The 13,161-nt window shown below is 35.0% G+C and overlaps 3 protein-coding genes across 5 annotated transcripts in view; 1 reads left to right on the top strand and 2 right to left on the bottom strand.

The window, feature by feature from the left end:
• LOC126381967 (probable ubiquitin carboxyl-terminal hydrolase FAF) overlaps window positions 1-8,748 on the bottom strand; it is a 28,569-nt gene extending 19,821 nt beyond the window's left edge. For both annotated transcript variants that reach the window (XM_050031598.1, XM_050031599.1), the window contains exons 1-9: window positions 8,629-8,748; window positions 7,941-8,013; window positions 7,093-7,222; window positions 5,181-5,400; window positions 4,453-4,608; window positions 3,862-4,060; window positions 3,545-3,703; window positions 2,376-2,529; window positions 1,296-1,447 (exon numbers count right to left, since the gene is read on the bottom strand). In XM_050031598.1, coding sequence (XP_049887555.1) covers window positions 1,296-1,447; window positions 2,376-2,529; window positions 3,545-3,703; window positions 3,862-4,060; window positions 4,453-4,608; window positions 5,181-5,400; window positions 7,093-7,222; window positions 7,941-7,982 — 1,212 coding nt within the window. In that variant the 5' untranslated portion in view covers window positions 7,983-8,013; window positions 8,629-8,748. The remainder of the gene's footprint in view (window positions 1-1,295; window positions 1,448-2,375; window positions 2,530-3,544; window positions 3,704-3,861; window positions 4,061-4,452; window positions 4,609-5,180; window positions 5,401-7,092; window positions 7,223-7,940; window positions 8,014-8,628) is intronic.
• A 392-nt stretch (window positions 8,749-9,140) lies between these two features.
• On the top strand, window positions 9,141-10,476 carry LOC126382050 (tRNA-uridine aminocarboxypropyltransferase 1). Its single transcript, XM_050031735.1, has 2 exons — window positions 9,141-9,413; window positions 9,490-10,476. Exons 1-2 carry the CDS (start codon window positions 9,219-9,221, stop codon window positions 10,210-10,212), a joined length of 918 nt encoding a protein of 305 aa, XP_049887692.1. The 5' UTR covers window positions 9,141-9,218; the 3' UTR covers window positions 10,213-10,476.
• LOC126382049 (F-box-like/WD repeat-containing protein TBL1X) lies at window positions 10,249-13,137 on the bottom strand. 2 transcript variants are annotated; one of them, XM_050031733.1, is made up of 8 exons: window positions 12,958-13,137; window positions 12,675-12,842; window positions 12,467-12,612; window positions 12,073-12,275; window positions 11,872-11,992; window positions 11,632-11,784; window positions 11,349-11,540; window positions 10,249-11,272 (listed from the first exon to the last, which is right to left on the bottom strand). In XM_050031733.1, exons 1-8 carry the CDS (start codon window positions 13,013-13,015, stop codon window positions 10,772-10,774), a joined length of 1,542 nt encoding a protein of 513 aa, XP_049887690.1. In that variant the 5' UTR covers window positions 13,016-13,137; the 3' UTR covers window positions 10,249-10,771. The 2 variants fall into 2 exon arrangements, with proteins under 2 accessions (XP_049887690.1, XP_049887691.1); XM_050031734.1 differs by having other exon boundaries at window positions 12,693-12,842; window positions 12,958-13,136.
• Window positions 13,138-13,161: the final 24 nt, after the last annotated feature.

Genomic DNA, 13,161 nt, shown 5'->3' with positions numbered 1-13,161 from the left:
AATTTACTTAGTGTGCGTACGGCTGGTAGGAACTAATTAAAGAGGTCGTTTTTAGATTAATTATTATAATTACATGTTAAACAGAATTTTAATCATCATCATCACTATTTTCATTTATTACAACATTGATTGCATCATTTGAAAATATTTTCGACAGAATTTCAGCAGGACGTAAAATGCGAGATAGATATCTCGCATGAGCTAAATAATATAATTATTACACTTGCGATATATGAAAATCGACTTGCGAAAATCGTATTTTGGGCAAAAGAAAACCCATTTATGCAAACTGTTTACAATCTGTACTACGAACGGGTTTATAGTTGATTTTGCTGGGCCAATTTATGGTACGGAAAATGATGCCACTATTACGAAGAAAGTGCTACAGGATGCTAAACTTAAAACTCTAGTTCGTAGTACAAATTGTAAACGGTTTGCATAAATGGGTTTTCTTTTGCCCAAAATACGATTTTCGCAAGTCGATTTTCATATGCCGCAAGTGTAATAATTATATTACTTAGCTCATGCGAGATATCTATCTCGCATTTTACGTCCTGCTGAAATTCTGTCGAAAATATTTTCAAATGATGCAGTCAATGTTGTAATAAATGAAAACAGTGATGATGATGATTAAAATTATGTTTAACATGTAATTATAATAATTAATCTAAAAACGACCTCTTTAATTAGTTCCTACCAGCCATACGCACACTAAGTAAATTCATAATTACTCAAGAAGCGCCTCTTTGATTTTAATCAGTTTTTGTGTGGTGTAAGTATATAAATCAAAGAGTATTATATATTTTTTTTGGCGCGGTAAACATAATAGAACAGTACTAAAAAAATATATTTATATTTTGTTTAATTATTTTGCACAGTTGTCATTTCACCAGAACTCTGAAAAAAATTCAGAATATTTTTCAAAGTATCCCTAATTATACGCAATTGGTCCCATCCTTCTAGCTTTTATAGTTTTTCGGAAAAAAAATTTTGAAAAAACTCGGCGCGCGTACGAACTTTCTCGAATATCTCAAAGACAGGTCAAGGTCAGGGGTCAACGACCTTACATTTCGTATTCTTTTAGAGTGCCAATACCAGTACAAATGATAATTCCGTCATGGGCCATGGGGGCCATTTCGTCTTCCTTACCTCGCTATACCCTTTATTTGAAAGAACTTTTTTCTGTATACAAAATTCGTACGCGATGTTTCAAGGGGCGCTGGGCAATCCTGCCGGCATTCAAAACTACCTATTTTATCAAAATGACAAACGACATGCAGTTGATGAAGACTCACCGTAATAACAGCTGGCGTGAGCCACTCCGGTTTTGGCTGCTGAGATATTGTACTGATGAGCTGATTGATTTCATTCAACGCCGACATCTTCCCGTTGAACGACGACATTTGTAATAATCGCAGAATCATTTTTAGACGAAACATTTCCAAAGCTGAAATTTTTTTAAGGAGGATTAACAACAGTCTGGAATCACGAGTTAATATGAAAATGTTAAACATGTTTAGAGACATTTAATTTATTAAACTATCTTATTAGCTAGACATATAAACATTGAAGAAAATTATTATCAAAATAACATTGCAATAATCGTACACAACAAAAACACGGACAATACAAGTACACCAAGTAATCGACAGAGAAATACTGCTTGAGACAGACAGTCATGCAGTAATACAGGAAGCATACGTGAAGTCACAGTAAAAATGATGCAACGATGAGGAGGGGCGCGGTCCCATACGATGTAGCAACTTAGGAGCGGGGTGTGACGCGCCCCTAAGCAGCTACAGGGTGTGGGGCCGGCCCGCGCCGCCGCCGCCCGCTCCTGGGGCCAGCACTAGCCACAACACACAGCGCTCAACTCACGCCGATAAAAGTGTGCTGGCGCCTTTACATGAGATGACAACAAAAACGATTTTTGGAAGAAGTATGCAATGCAATGCTGAAATGCTTATACAACAAAAATAGTTCGCATATTTTATTATTCAAAAATTCAATTTTAATATCTCTTTCCAAAAAGCGACTTATCATGGATATGAAGCACACATAATAGGATAACATGAATTATTGTAATAGGTAGTTGATTGATTGATGATTCACGTCACATTTAACAACAAATCTCCCATTGTGCTGAAATTTTCAAAGCTTGTGAAAACACTGAAATACATTTTTGTAACATTCGAATCATATAACATAAAGTCAATAGAAGAAAAATGATAGATAATATTTTACCAACATAAGAGAGAATACTAGTTATAAAAATGTTGCTTGCGCTCCATATAACTACTACTTCTTAACTAAAATAATTTTAAGTATTTCGTTTTTAAGTACATTGACCAAGAATGGTTATGTATAGTACTCACATTTAAGTAAGCTGTGGTGATGCGGGGTCTTCACAGACACACACTTGCAAGCTCGTATCAAACAGGATACTGTGTCAGTCTTATTTTCACTGCCGCGAGCTTCTCTTTTCAGCTCTTCATCAGTTAGACTTTCAAGAAGAGTTGGAATACATTCCTGAAACCACATTTATTTTTACATGTGCAAGAAATGATGCACTTTAAGTACACGGTGATTTTGAAACACACAAAAATAATGTTAAAACAAGTATTTAATGTAACAGATAACTATGATTATCAATCATAGTATACAATAGTCCTTAGAATTTAGAGACAAGAGAAAATAGTGCTTATAAATGGGTATATAATAATACAGTAATAGAAATATAAATTATTTTATAGAAGGGATCATAGAACGGCGACATAGGGAGAAGTAATTATTTCCCGAGGCAAAAATCTGCCTTGTTTTTACGGGGCGGAGAGGGGAAGGAATCTGCGACACGTCACTTCGTAAAGTCTTTTAGGGACGATAGAATTAAAAAATGAAAAGTGGTTGTAAAACTAGTTAATATATTTTAACAAAATAAATTACTATTTATATAATTTTTACATGATTATATGCACGCCATGACTGTATATGCAGTCCTCCTTTTTCTTTGACGTTTTTATCGATAACTATCTACAAACCCGTAAGCACTATATCTCGCAAGGTCAGTCGCTAGGATACGAACAGTTGCTACCATACAAACGAGTCTTGAATTCCACAAATATGTAAACATTTTGGTAGAGGGGAACCTGCATATGACTACTCCTTTCTCCGTGGCGTGGTGCTCCAAGATAAGGGATACCAAGATGAGGGACCTTTACGATATATTATTTTCTAAGTAACCCATCCGACCTTCGGGAAGGCCGAAGGTAAACTAACAAAACTCGGTCAAAGAAGTGAGATTTCTTGTGCCCAACGAAACGAACTCCTTACGTTTGTACAAACAAATAGAAAAGTATATAGAAAATGTAGGTAGGCGTAATTGTTATAAATAGATAAAAGGTATTGCTATCCTGTAGTATTTATTAGTATGCAAATAAATCTGTGCTAATATGTACTTTATATTGCCTACAGCTTGAAAAACATCACGCATTGTAAAACTTTAGAGATTTGTATAAAAATGTAAAGAGTATTTGGCTACACATACCAGTACAGGTAGAAGATATGTAGTGACGCAATGCGGTGTAAGGAGGTCGTGACAGAGGCCCAGAGGCCTGAGCAGTTGCCATACGGCTGCCACTCGGGTTTCACCGCTCGTCGACTGTTCTAGCGAAGACGGCTGCTCACTTCGCGTCAGGGTTGAACACTACAAATAAAAACATATGGTTAAAAACTCGACAAGAATTAAAAGTATTAGGTTCTTAGTGGTTCGGGAATGTGGATTTAGAAAATTATCTTTTTATGATATTGTGACATTTCTGGGAAAATTAGGATAAAAAAACTATATTAAAATGTTATACTCACATCACTACTTTCAGCAATCACTTGCACACTGTCTGTACTATCGACACTGTTTACTTTGTTTTCTTCAGACACTTTTTCTGTGATCTCATTAGTGACTTTTTCTTCAGAATTCACAGATGTTGTTAAGTCTGGTTTTTGAAATCCCATAATTGCGTCGAATCGTACTCTCAATCGTATAAATCCACCAGCCTGACCAAATCTGCGAAAATAAATAATCATTTCTGGAAAATACTTACTTTGTGAAATTACTTGTTTCAAAAGTTAGAAATAATTAAATAGCGTATTATAGTCATATAATACGCTATTTTCTATATTCTTTCGCCGAGTCGCTAAAAAGGTCGCATTTGGTAAAGTTTCCTGAATATTTTTTGTAAGTCTTCATTTCTCATTGCTTGCTTTTTGATATTGTTTTCATTATAATAACAATAAGGTAGTAACAGCATATATATGCGCGGAGCAATTGGCTCCGCTGATATAAATGAGCTTTGGAAACTTTTGACTAGTATGTATCATATACATAAAAAAAAAACTTATTTCTTGTGGATCAAACTACTACTCTTATAAATATTGTGTGACATCAAGGGTACGTACACATTGATAAGATGAACCAACCACCCCCGGGGCGTACGGTGGTCCTGCGATTTGGCGAACACTTCCGCCTCCTGCGTGGAACCCTGCCCCGCCGGCGTGGGGTTGGCTGTTACTGATAGACCCTCGCTTGTTCGCGACGCATTGAAAGTGTGGAATCTAAAATAGGAAAACACATTTTATCTATAACTATTTTAAGTTGCATTTAATTTTATAAATGATTTATACCTAGTTATTTAACTCTTTTGAATTGGATTTGGAAGCTTTATTTGGAGAAATTACATACATGTTCTCTTGTTGTACTGAAGTAAAATCAAAATACCTGAATAAAAACAGGTTACTCAACCAGGTGTGACACTGATTAGTACCTATATTCCTCTTATCTCTAGATAACCTATTATTCAAAAAAAATTTTTGAAGTGTAGAACTATTCACTTTTAACTTAATTATACATTTATGTATATTTTATGTATTATGTTGCACTATAATTAGTTATGCATTTAGTTAGCATTAATGATAATTCTTTACTTTTTGTATTATGAATTGATTATTGTATTGTGCCAAATAAATGAAATAAAATGTAGTTATTATTTTGTGTACTTTTTAAGTCACCTACATTATGTGATACAGTTGCCCAAGTTGTCTTCGAGCGATATATGGCTCTACCTGTAGCTGTAGGGGTTGTAGGCTTGACTGAATGCATGTATGTATATCTATGTTCAAGCACTTACTTGTTATTGGGATTGAAAGCCATGGAGAGTAAATGCAAAAATCGGGGGTCGTCTAATTTGATAGCACACAGCTTGACCAGTTTCTCGCAGTTGGAGCGCACGCACTGCTGGATGTTGTTCTTCCATGACGACACCGCGTCGTCTGTCAGGATCTTCGTGAATGATACTGTCAGAGCGTCGCTGTAAAACCGCTGACAGGCTGGGTTGTTCACATCCTCCCCTGTTTACAATAGCAAAGTAAGTCTGTAGGGTTGACAGTAGTCCTCTCAGTAGAAATGAACATGATTTTGTTTGATACTTTATTTTTAAATGATCTTCATCTTTCCTCGTGTGTTGTCAAACGTATTCTGATATTATTTATTAATTTACAAAATCCTATCTTTTTTTATATTTGCAAAGAAACTTATTACGAATATGTTGATATAGAAAAGAAGTGTTCCAAAAAAGAAAGTAGGTATATTATCAAGCTTGGTGAATTCCCGAAAATAAAACTTAAAGCAATCGCCGGTAAATTCCCTTATAGGCCTTATTACACTACCCAATCCATAAGACCCGTTACGATTTCGCCATTCCATCGAACCCGAAGCGTCAAGGACGCGGTCTCGGGCATCGGGTGTACGTATAAAATGTATGGCGAAATCGTGGCCCGATGAGCTATTACACTAATATAGAATACCTTCAGCTGCTCCATTACCAATTGTAGCTTCAAATTATCTAGTGACTTGTGGCTTTAGCCATTCTGGTTAGAGATTATTAGCGTTAACCATGTGTGTTCTAATTCTAAAGCTGTTTTCCTGTAGCATAGCAGACTATTTTTTTATAGTTACTGGTTCTAGATTTTACAACATTGTTGTATATTTTTCTGCTCACAATACCCCCAAAGACATATTATAATCATTATGTCGATATAAATAAGGCTGTTAACATTAAAAAAGAATTATCCTTAATGTAAATATTGTGCCTGAAGTTTTAATTTCATATCATTGGTGGATTCAGGAATTTGGTTTGGCTTGAAATGGTACTGTTGGTAGATAGGATTCTGCTTCATTTTACTTAAAAACGATTTGCTGATGTCCAAAGTTATATTTAAATGAGTATCAATCACTACTACCACTTACTTTCAACATTTCCACCAAATGAACAAATTAAATGAAATCAATAAATTAATTGCTCTAAGATGTTACAAAAAATCTTAGAAAATAATATAGTTATTACACAGCAAAACTCCATCACTCAACTTTCATCCCCCAGCATTATTCCGTTTTTCACAGGGTCCGCTTACCTAACCTGATGATTTGACAGGTCCAGTTTTTTACAGAAGCAACTGCTTGTCTGACCTTCCAACCCGTGATGGGAAAACCAACCCTATACAGGTTGGGTCACATACCTCTGAAAATGCATATCTCCGGAATTCGCTGCTGAGCATGTGATAATTTATGATCCAGACATAAATTCGAAAACAAATTCAACAATCATTGGTTTAGGCCTGTGCTGTATTCGAACCTGCGACCTCAAGGTGAGAGGCAAGCATTCTACCAACTGGGCTACCACGGCTCTAAAAACACCAATCTAGATAATTATAATACAAGTATTATTAGTGCTCTTCTACATTCCCATGCATTGGTGAATTTGTCCACAAAAAAGGCACAGCTTCAATAATAAACCAATGTCCAAACAATAATGCTACCAACACAACAAACAAAAAGAATATTTTTGAATAAAATAATAATATTGTATTTATAATAAATAAATAACAAACATTACAGTGATACGGTTCACCACCACCTATCATGTCGGTCTAACAGAAAGCTCGGTGAGATGTGGGTACTTAGCTCATCTTATCTTGCAAAGGATACCTCCGACTACCCCAATTGCAATATAGTTGTGACCTTATTTATGTTATGCCACAAACCTTTAGCTGCAAGGTCAGTGGCAGCTATCAGCAATGCCTCCAGCTCCTGCTCTGGTAGGACAGGCACAACCCATCTTGGGTGGGAGATCTTCTCCTCCAGTGCCTTTAACTTTGCCTCGGGGAATGTCATCTGTTAAAAAAATAATATCATTACTAATCTTGTCAAGGTCATGCATGTTTACACCTACATAACTATGTCATAGTTATTTAAAGATTCAGTACAAAATGGTATTATATCTTTATCATTGAGTAAGAAGAAAATAGATTATGCTCATTCCCCCCCCCCCCCCTCAAATAATTAAAAATAAAACAGTAAATAAAGTTTTTATTAAATGCTTTTGACTTCAGATGAATAAAGGACTTAAACAAAACTTATGTATATTAATGATGTTCTACACATAAATTTTAAATTAAGTTACAAAATTATAAGAAGAAAGAAGTGTGTCAGGATCGAAGCAAATGGAATTCTATAGTCTCTGCTTACCCCGGTGGGAAATAAGCGTGAGTTAATGTATGTGTGTGTATGTGTACAAAACTATATTTCATATCTTTATATAAATACATTAATTTTGCTGTGTGACAAATAAATAAAAAGCAATAAGTATTGTTATCAAGGTAACCATGAAGGTCTTTCTGACCTGACTCATCATATCATTGTTTTCAACAACCTCATATTGCAAGTAATCAAATGGATCTTAATAATTCAATTTTCTTTTTGATACCTTATTCATGCTTTTGCCCTCATATCTCTATTAATTACATACTATGAATTTAAAGCTATGCCAATTTTGTTAAGCATAGGATGAATGTATTTATGAGCTATTAATTATTAAATTGAATATTCTTACCTCCCCGGGCATCTGTTCTTGTTCTTTCATTGATATTGTCATTATTTTCCCATATGATAATTCATTGCCTCCTCTGAAATACCACAAATATCATTTAATTTTTCAGTTACCTCACTCTACTGAATTATTTATGTTAATTTAGTAAACTATAGAAAGTAAGTATACAAATGTAAGAAACAAATTCGAAACTAATGTTGCAAAAAAATCCATAGTACACAGAATGAGCTGAACAAGGCTTTCTGTATACCTTTTATTCCTAAAGTACAGAGCTAGAAGGTGTACACAAAGAAATTTGAAGTGTTTTGGGTATCAATGAGGAATTGATATGGTTTGAAACTAACAGCAGAGAGAAATTACGTACTCTCAAATAGACATGCAGATCAACAAGGTTCCTCAAAATTGAGACAATTTTGTCACACGTTTTCAAAACTTATGTAATTTGGTTCCTGATAAGTTCTATATCGTAAATTTCTTCTTGCTCTGATGTACCATTCTAATACGCAACTATACCAAAAATAGTTGATAGAAGGAATATCCAGACAAAATAATTATTCCCTGGTAGGATCAGCCGGCGCGACAAAATGGCGTCATTATCCAAAACAAGACAAAGCGAAAAATGCAACTAAACTACAAAGTAAAGTGTTGTTTTAACTAAAAATTATAAATGAATCTTATATTGCGTATTTACCTTCACTACAGAGCCAAATTAACGAAAAAATCTCGAACTTATATCACAAAATTCGTAATGCACTACACTTTTTGACGTATAGAACGAAAATAGATGAAAAATCAAACCCAAGGTTTTTAAAGGATGCGATCTACATTGGCGTACATAAAGTAGTTCTGTGACAGATTTATCTATTTTTCGGCAAGAAAAAGGCAATAAATAATAATTAAGTAATAATAGTAAGTAACTAGTTGACAATAAAGTAATTTATATTATTGTTATAGATACAATAAAACAAATAAATAACTATTTTTAATATGAAACTACAGAGAGTACACTATAAAAAGCCTAAAGCTTTTGTAATATGACAGCTGTCAAAAGAAAATGTTTTACCGAAGAGGTGTTTACAGAGCTACAAAGGAACATGATTTTAATGCTTTCCTTTTCTTTTATATGTAAATATAGCGTAACATCTCTTTCTACAAAGCATTTTTCTATCATTCTTCTACAAAAACAGTAGCGGAATGACAAGAATCACATCAGTCAGACATCACACATTGTGTGAGATGGTGTGAAGTACTCTTTGGTGTAAAGCATGGTATAAGATTATAATGAATCCTAAAAGTCCCGAAGCTAGAAATAGGGATGACAAACCCTTCGAAGGATTAATTATAGATGATACTCAAGTTCTCAATGCGTTAGTTGCTCGTAGCCCATGTCCACGGTGTGGGAAGTCACGAATGTATTTTTGCTATACATGTTTTGTTCCAGTCTCGCCTCTCGAAGGACATCTTCCTCAATGCAGAGTAAGTATATTTCATATTTATTAATTTGATCTTCCGTAATCTTCAACATTAACCACACCTTTTATTCCCTTTCCAGTTGCCAATTAAAGTTGATATAATCAAGCACCGGCGGGAAATTGATGGTAAAAGTACAGCAGCACATGCGGCAGTCCTTGCTCCGGAAGATGTTAAAATTTACACATATCCAGATGTGCCAGAGTATAAAAATGATGGCCGAACTGTTTTATTGTATCCAGGTACCAATTCAAGAACAGTAAGAGAATTGTTTACTGGTAAACAAAGCAATATATCCTATGCAGAGAACAGACTTGCCGAACTACCTCCTGGATATAATGTAGGAACATTGATGACCAAAATATTCCCTAAAAACAGTTCTGTTGAAATATATCATGTAAATGAGCTCCCTATTGACCAGGTAGTGTTAATAGATAGTACATGGAACCAAAGTAGAGGAATATATGCAGATGAAAAATTGCAACAGCTACCGAAGATAGTGCTACAAAACAGGGTATCCCAATTCTGGCGTCATCAGAAAGGTAGTCCTCGATGGTACCTTTCAACTGTGGAAGCCTTACATGAACTAATGATTGAGCTACATTTATGTGCGTGGGGCCGCAGCAACAACTATACATCTCCTCTGACTTTACATTATCCAGTACACTTTGAAAATCATCCACACTGTAAACCATACATAGGAGAATATGATAATTTGTTATATTTTTTCAAATACATGTATGAAAAGTTACATGCACTGTATAAACATGAGGATTTGCTGGCATATAAGAGGCCAATGTCATAAAACTGTGTTTTATTTATGTAAATGAAATTCAGTAGAGAATTTATAATAAATTTTAATTATGAAGGAAATTAACACTACATTATCAATAAAAGTTAATTACTATAAATTGATAAATACTATCATATTCACGGAATTACAAGGATATTATGAAACTTGTAGTCCTGCCTAACTTGGAATTCATGTTTTTACAAAGTTCTGGATAAGCCACTACTTTCACATGCTTTACAACTAAGAGCCAATACATGTTTATACATTTTCTCAGTTGTTACATTTATTTATATTTAATATTATAGACACTAGTGTGCCTTACAGTAAAAGTACATACAGATATTATTCAATTAGGAAAATATTTGAAAATTTAACAAATATACACATACTGTTGTATTAGACAAACATAACCCACCTTTTACAGTCAAGAAAAACTGAAATACCATTTGTATATATAAAAATACATATTTCTTATAGATTAACTGAACTGATACCACATAGTTGTTTGCATTGCAAAGTCTATTAATCATAGAATACATTGCTATTTTGTATTCTATGATTTAAGCAAATCCTACAACTTACGTAAGTCTAATACAAAGACACTGCCATCACTAGCACTAGCGCCGACTTTTGTACCGCGGGAATTCCAGCACACTTCAAATATGCCTCCTGTGCCCTTGTAAGAGTGCACCAAACCTCCAGTTTGAGTGGACCATATATGAACACATTTGTCAAATGAACCACTGGCTAAGAATTTACCATCAGGTGAAAAAGCAACACTGTATACTGGTTCTGTGTGCTTAGTCAAAGTGTGAATGCATACTCCTCTCTCCACATCCCATAAGCGAACAGTTGAGTCAAAAGATGCACTTGCTAATATCAAGTTCATGTTAGGGTTTTGTGTTCCTGGTCCGGTGGGTGACCATTTGATTGTGTAAATCTCCTTAGAATGAGCTTGTAAGTCATGTACACATGTGTCTTGCTTCATAGACCAAATTTTAAGTGTCATGTCATCTGAGCATGATGCCAGCAGTTGTCCCTGTGGATCCCACTTGATAGCATTGACTTCATTCTAAAAAATAAAAACTGTATTAGTAGTACCAGGCTTGTCATTCGTTTTCATGTTAAGTATTCATTATTCAACTTACAGTATGTCCCTGGAAACTCTTTATTGGTTTGTCAACATTCAATCTGCAGACATGAATGCACTGGTCAGTAGAGCATGATGCAAATGATGTGTTAGTTTGCCAGTCCACATCTAAGGCTGGCGCAGAGTGGAAAGAGAATTGTTGGTTACACTGTCCTGATGCTGCATCCCAAATAATCGTAGTTTTATCAACCTGGAATTCAAAATCAGATAAATATTTTTGTTCTAGAGACAAAAAACACATATAAGATACCTGTATACTGATACAGGATTATTCTACATACCCCTGCACTAAGAATGTAATTTCCTCTCTTATTCCATTTCAATGCAAATATAGGACCCTTGTGTTGACCTAATGTGGATGCTAGAGTTCCATCAGTTGTCCAGATTCGGGCATATCCATCATAGGATCCAGTTGCTAACAGATTGCCATCACACTGCAAAAAAAAGGATAAACATAATGCAAAACTTCTTGCTTATTCATGGTGTTAAAATGGGCTATTGACTATATGAAAATCACATACATTCCAGTCTAATGATGTGACATCTTTGTTGCTAGGCACTTCTGCTCCACCCTTTTGGATACAGTGCCTCAGTACTAACTGATTAGGTGTAGTGGCAGGGTTATCTGACATGTCCCATATTCTGTAACAAAGGATCGAAATAAATATTATTATAGTATAAAAGAGAATGAAAATGTACAGTAAAAAAATAGTAATTCAAACCTTGCAGTGCTGTCACCAGACCCACTAGCCAGTAAGTCTGTGCTGGGATTCCATGCACAAATGAACACTTCAGATTCATGTCCCCTCAATACTGTTGCCTTACTAGCTGGTATTTCAATGGACTGGTCCACTTCCATAGTCTCTGGTGCACTAGGTGTAGCTGCCCCGCCAGATGCAGATGCTGTGGGAGTGCATGTTGTGCCCTATACAACAAGATTTTTTATTTAGAATAAAGTTATAATGTCAGTCATCTAGGTTGAATTCTAAGAAATGCAATGAATGATGGATCTTAAAGTATAACAGACAAGTTATTCATAATAATACATTGCTATGAATGTGTTGCCCGAGAAACTTTAACAACCATATACAAACTATATTAGAATAAAACACTTACATCAACACCATTCTGTTCACCTCCAGAGCCTGGTTCTGCCTTGATTGCTTGCTTTTGAGCATTGTGGGCATTTTGTCGTGCCGCAACAATATCTGGCGTTACCGCGTCAATCAGACTGAGGCTCTCTGTCAGCCTTGTTTCTGAACCTGCAGAAAAATAAGGAAATAGTAACTAATAATATGTAACATTCTAAATAATAGGTACTTACAAGTGGTTTCTGTATTACCATCTTCCCCAATAGTAATCTCTGCTTCAGTGTACTGTAGGCCCTTCTGTAATATATTCAACAAGGCAGCCGGTGGAACAAGGGCGCCATTTATATTACTTTGCGATATATGAGATTCTATACCAAATGTATATGCCGAGTGATGAAAACCTGAAAAGAATTACACATCTTTGATGACTAGTTCTATTTCGCTGTGGATTTGAGTGGAATGCTTGTGATTTTGATCTGACAGCGTGATAGCGTCTCCAAGTTCAATGAACTATACCTGATTCTTGTAGATACCGGTAAACAAGAAAGTTTACTTCATCACTAGAAAAACTCATTTTTTATACTTTTGTGGTAAAACATCAAATAATATTACATCAAAACTCGTAGATTCTAATAATTTACAAAGAAGAAAAAGAAAACAGTACAGCCAGCCACATTTGACAGCAAAGTTTTTTTATAGTTTTTGGTTTGGCACCTAGGC

Source organism: Pectinophora gossypiella, chromosome 3 (assembly GCF_024362695.1).
Source record: "Pectinophora gossypiella chromosome 3, ilPecGoss1.1, whole genome shotgun sequence".
Taxonomy (NCBI): domain Eukaryota; kingdom Metazoa; phylum Arthropoda; class Insecta; order Lepidoptera; family Gelechiidae; genus Pectinophora; species Pectinophora gossypiella.
Note: the sequence above shows the minus strand (reverse complement) of the source record. Positions and strands in the feature narration are given on the sequence as shown.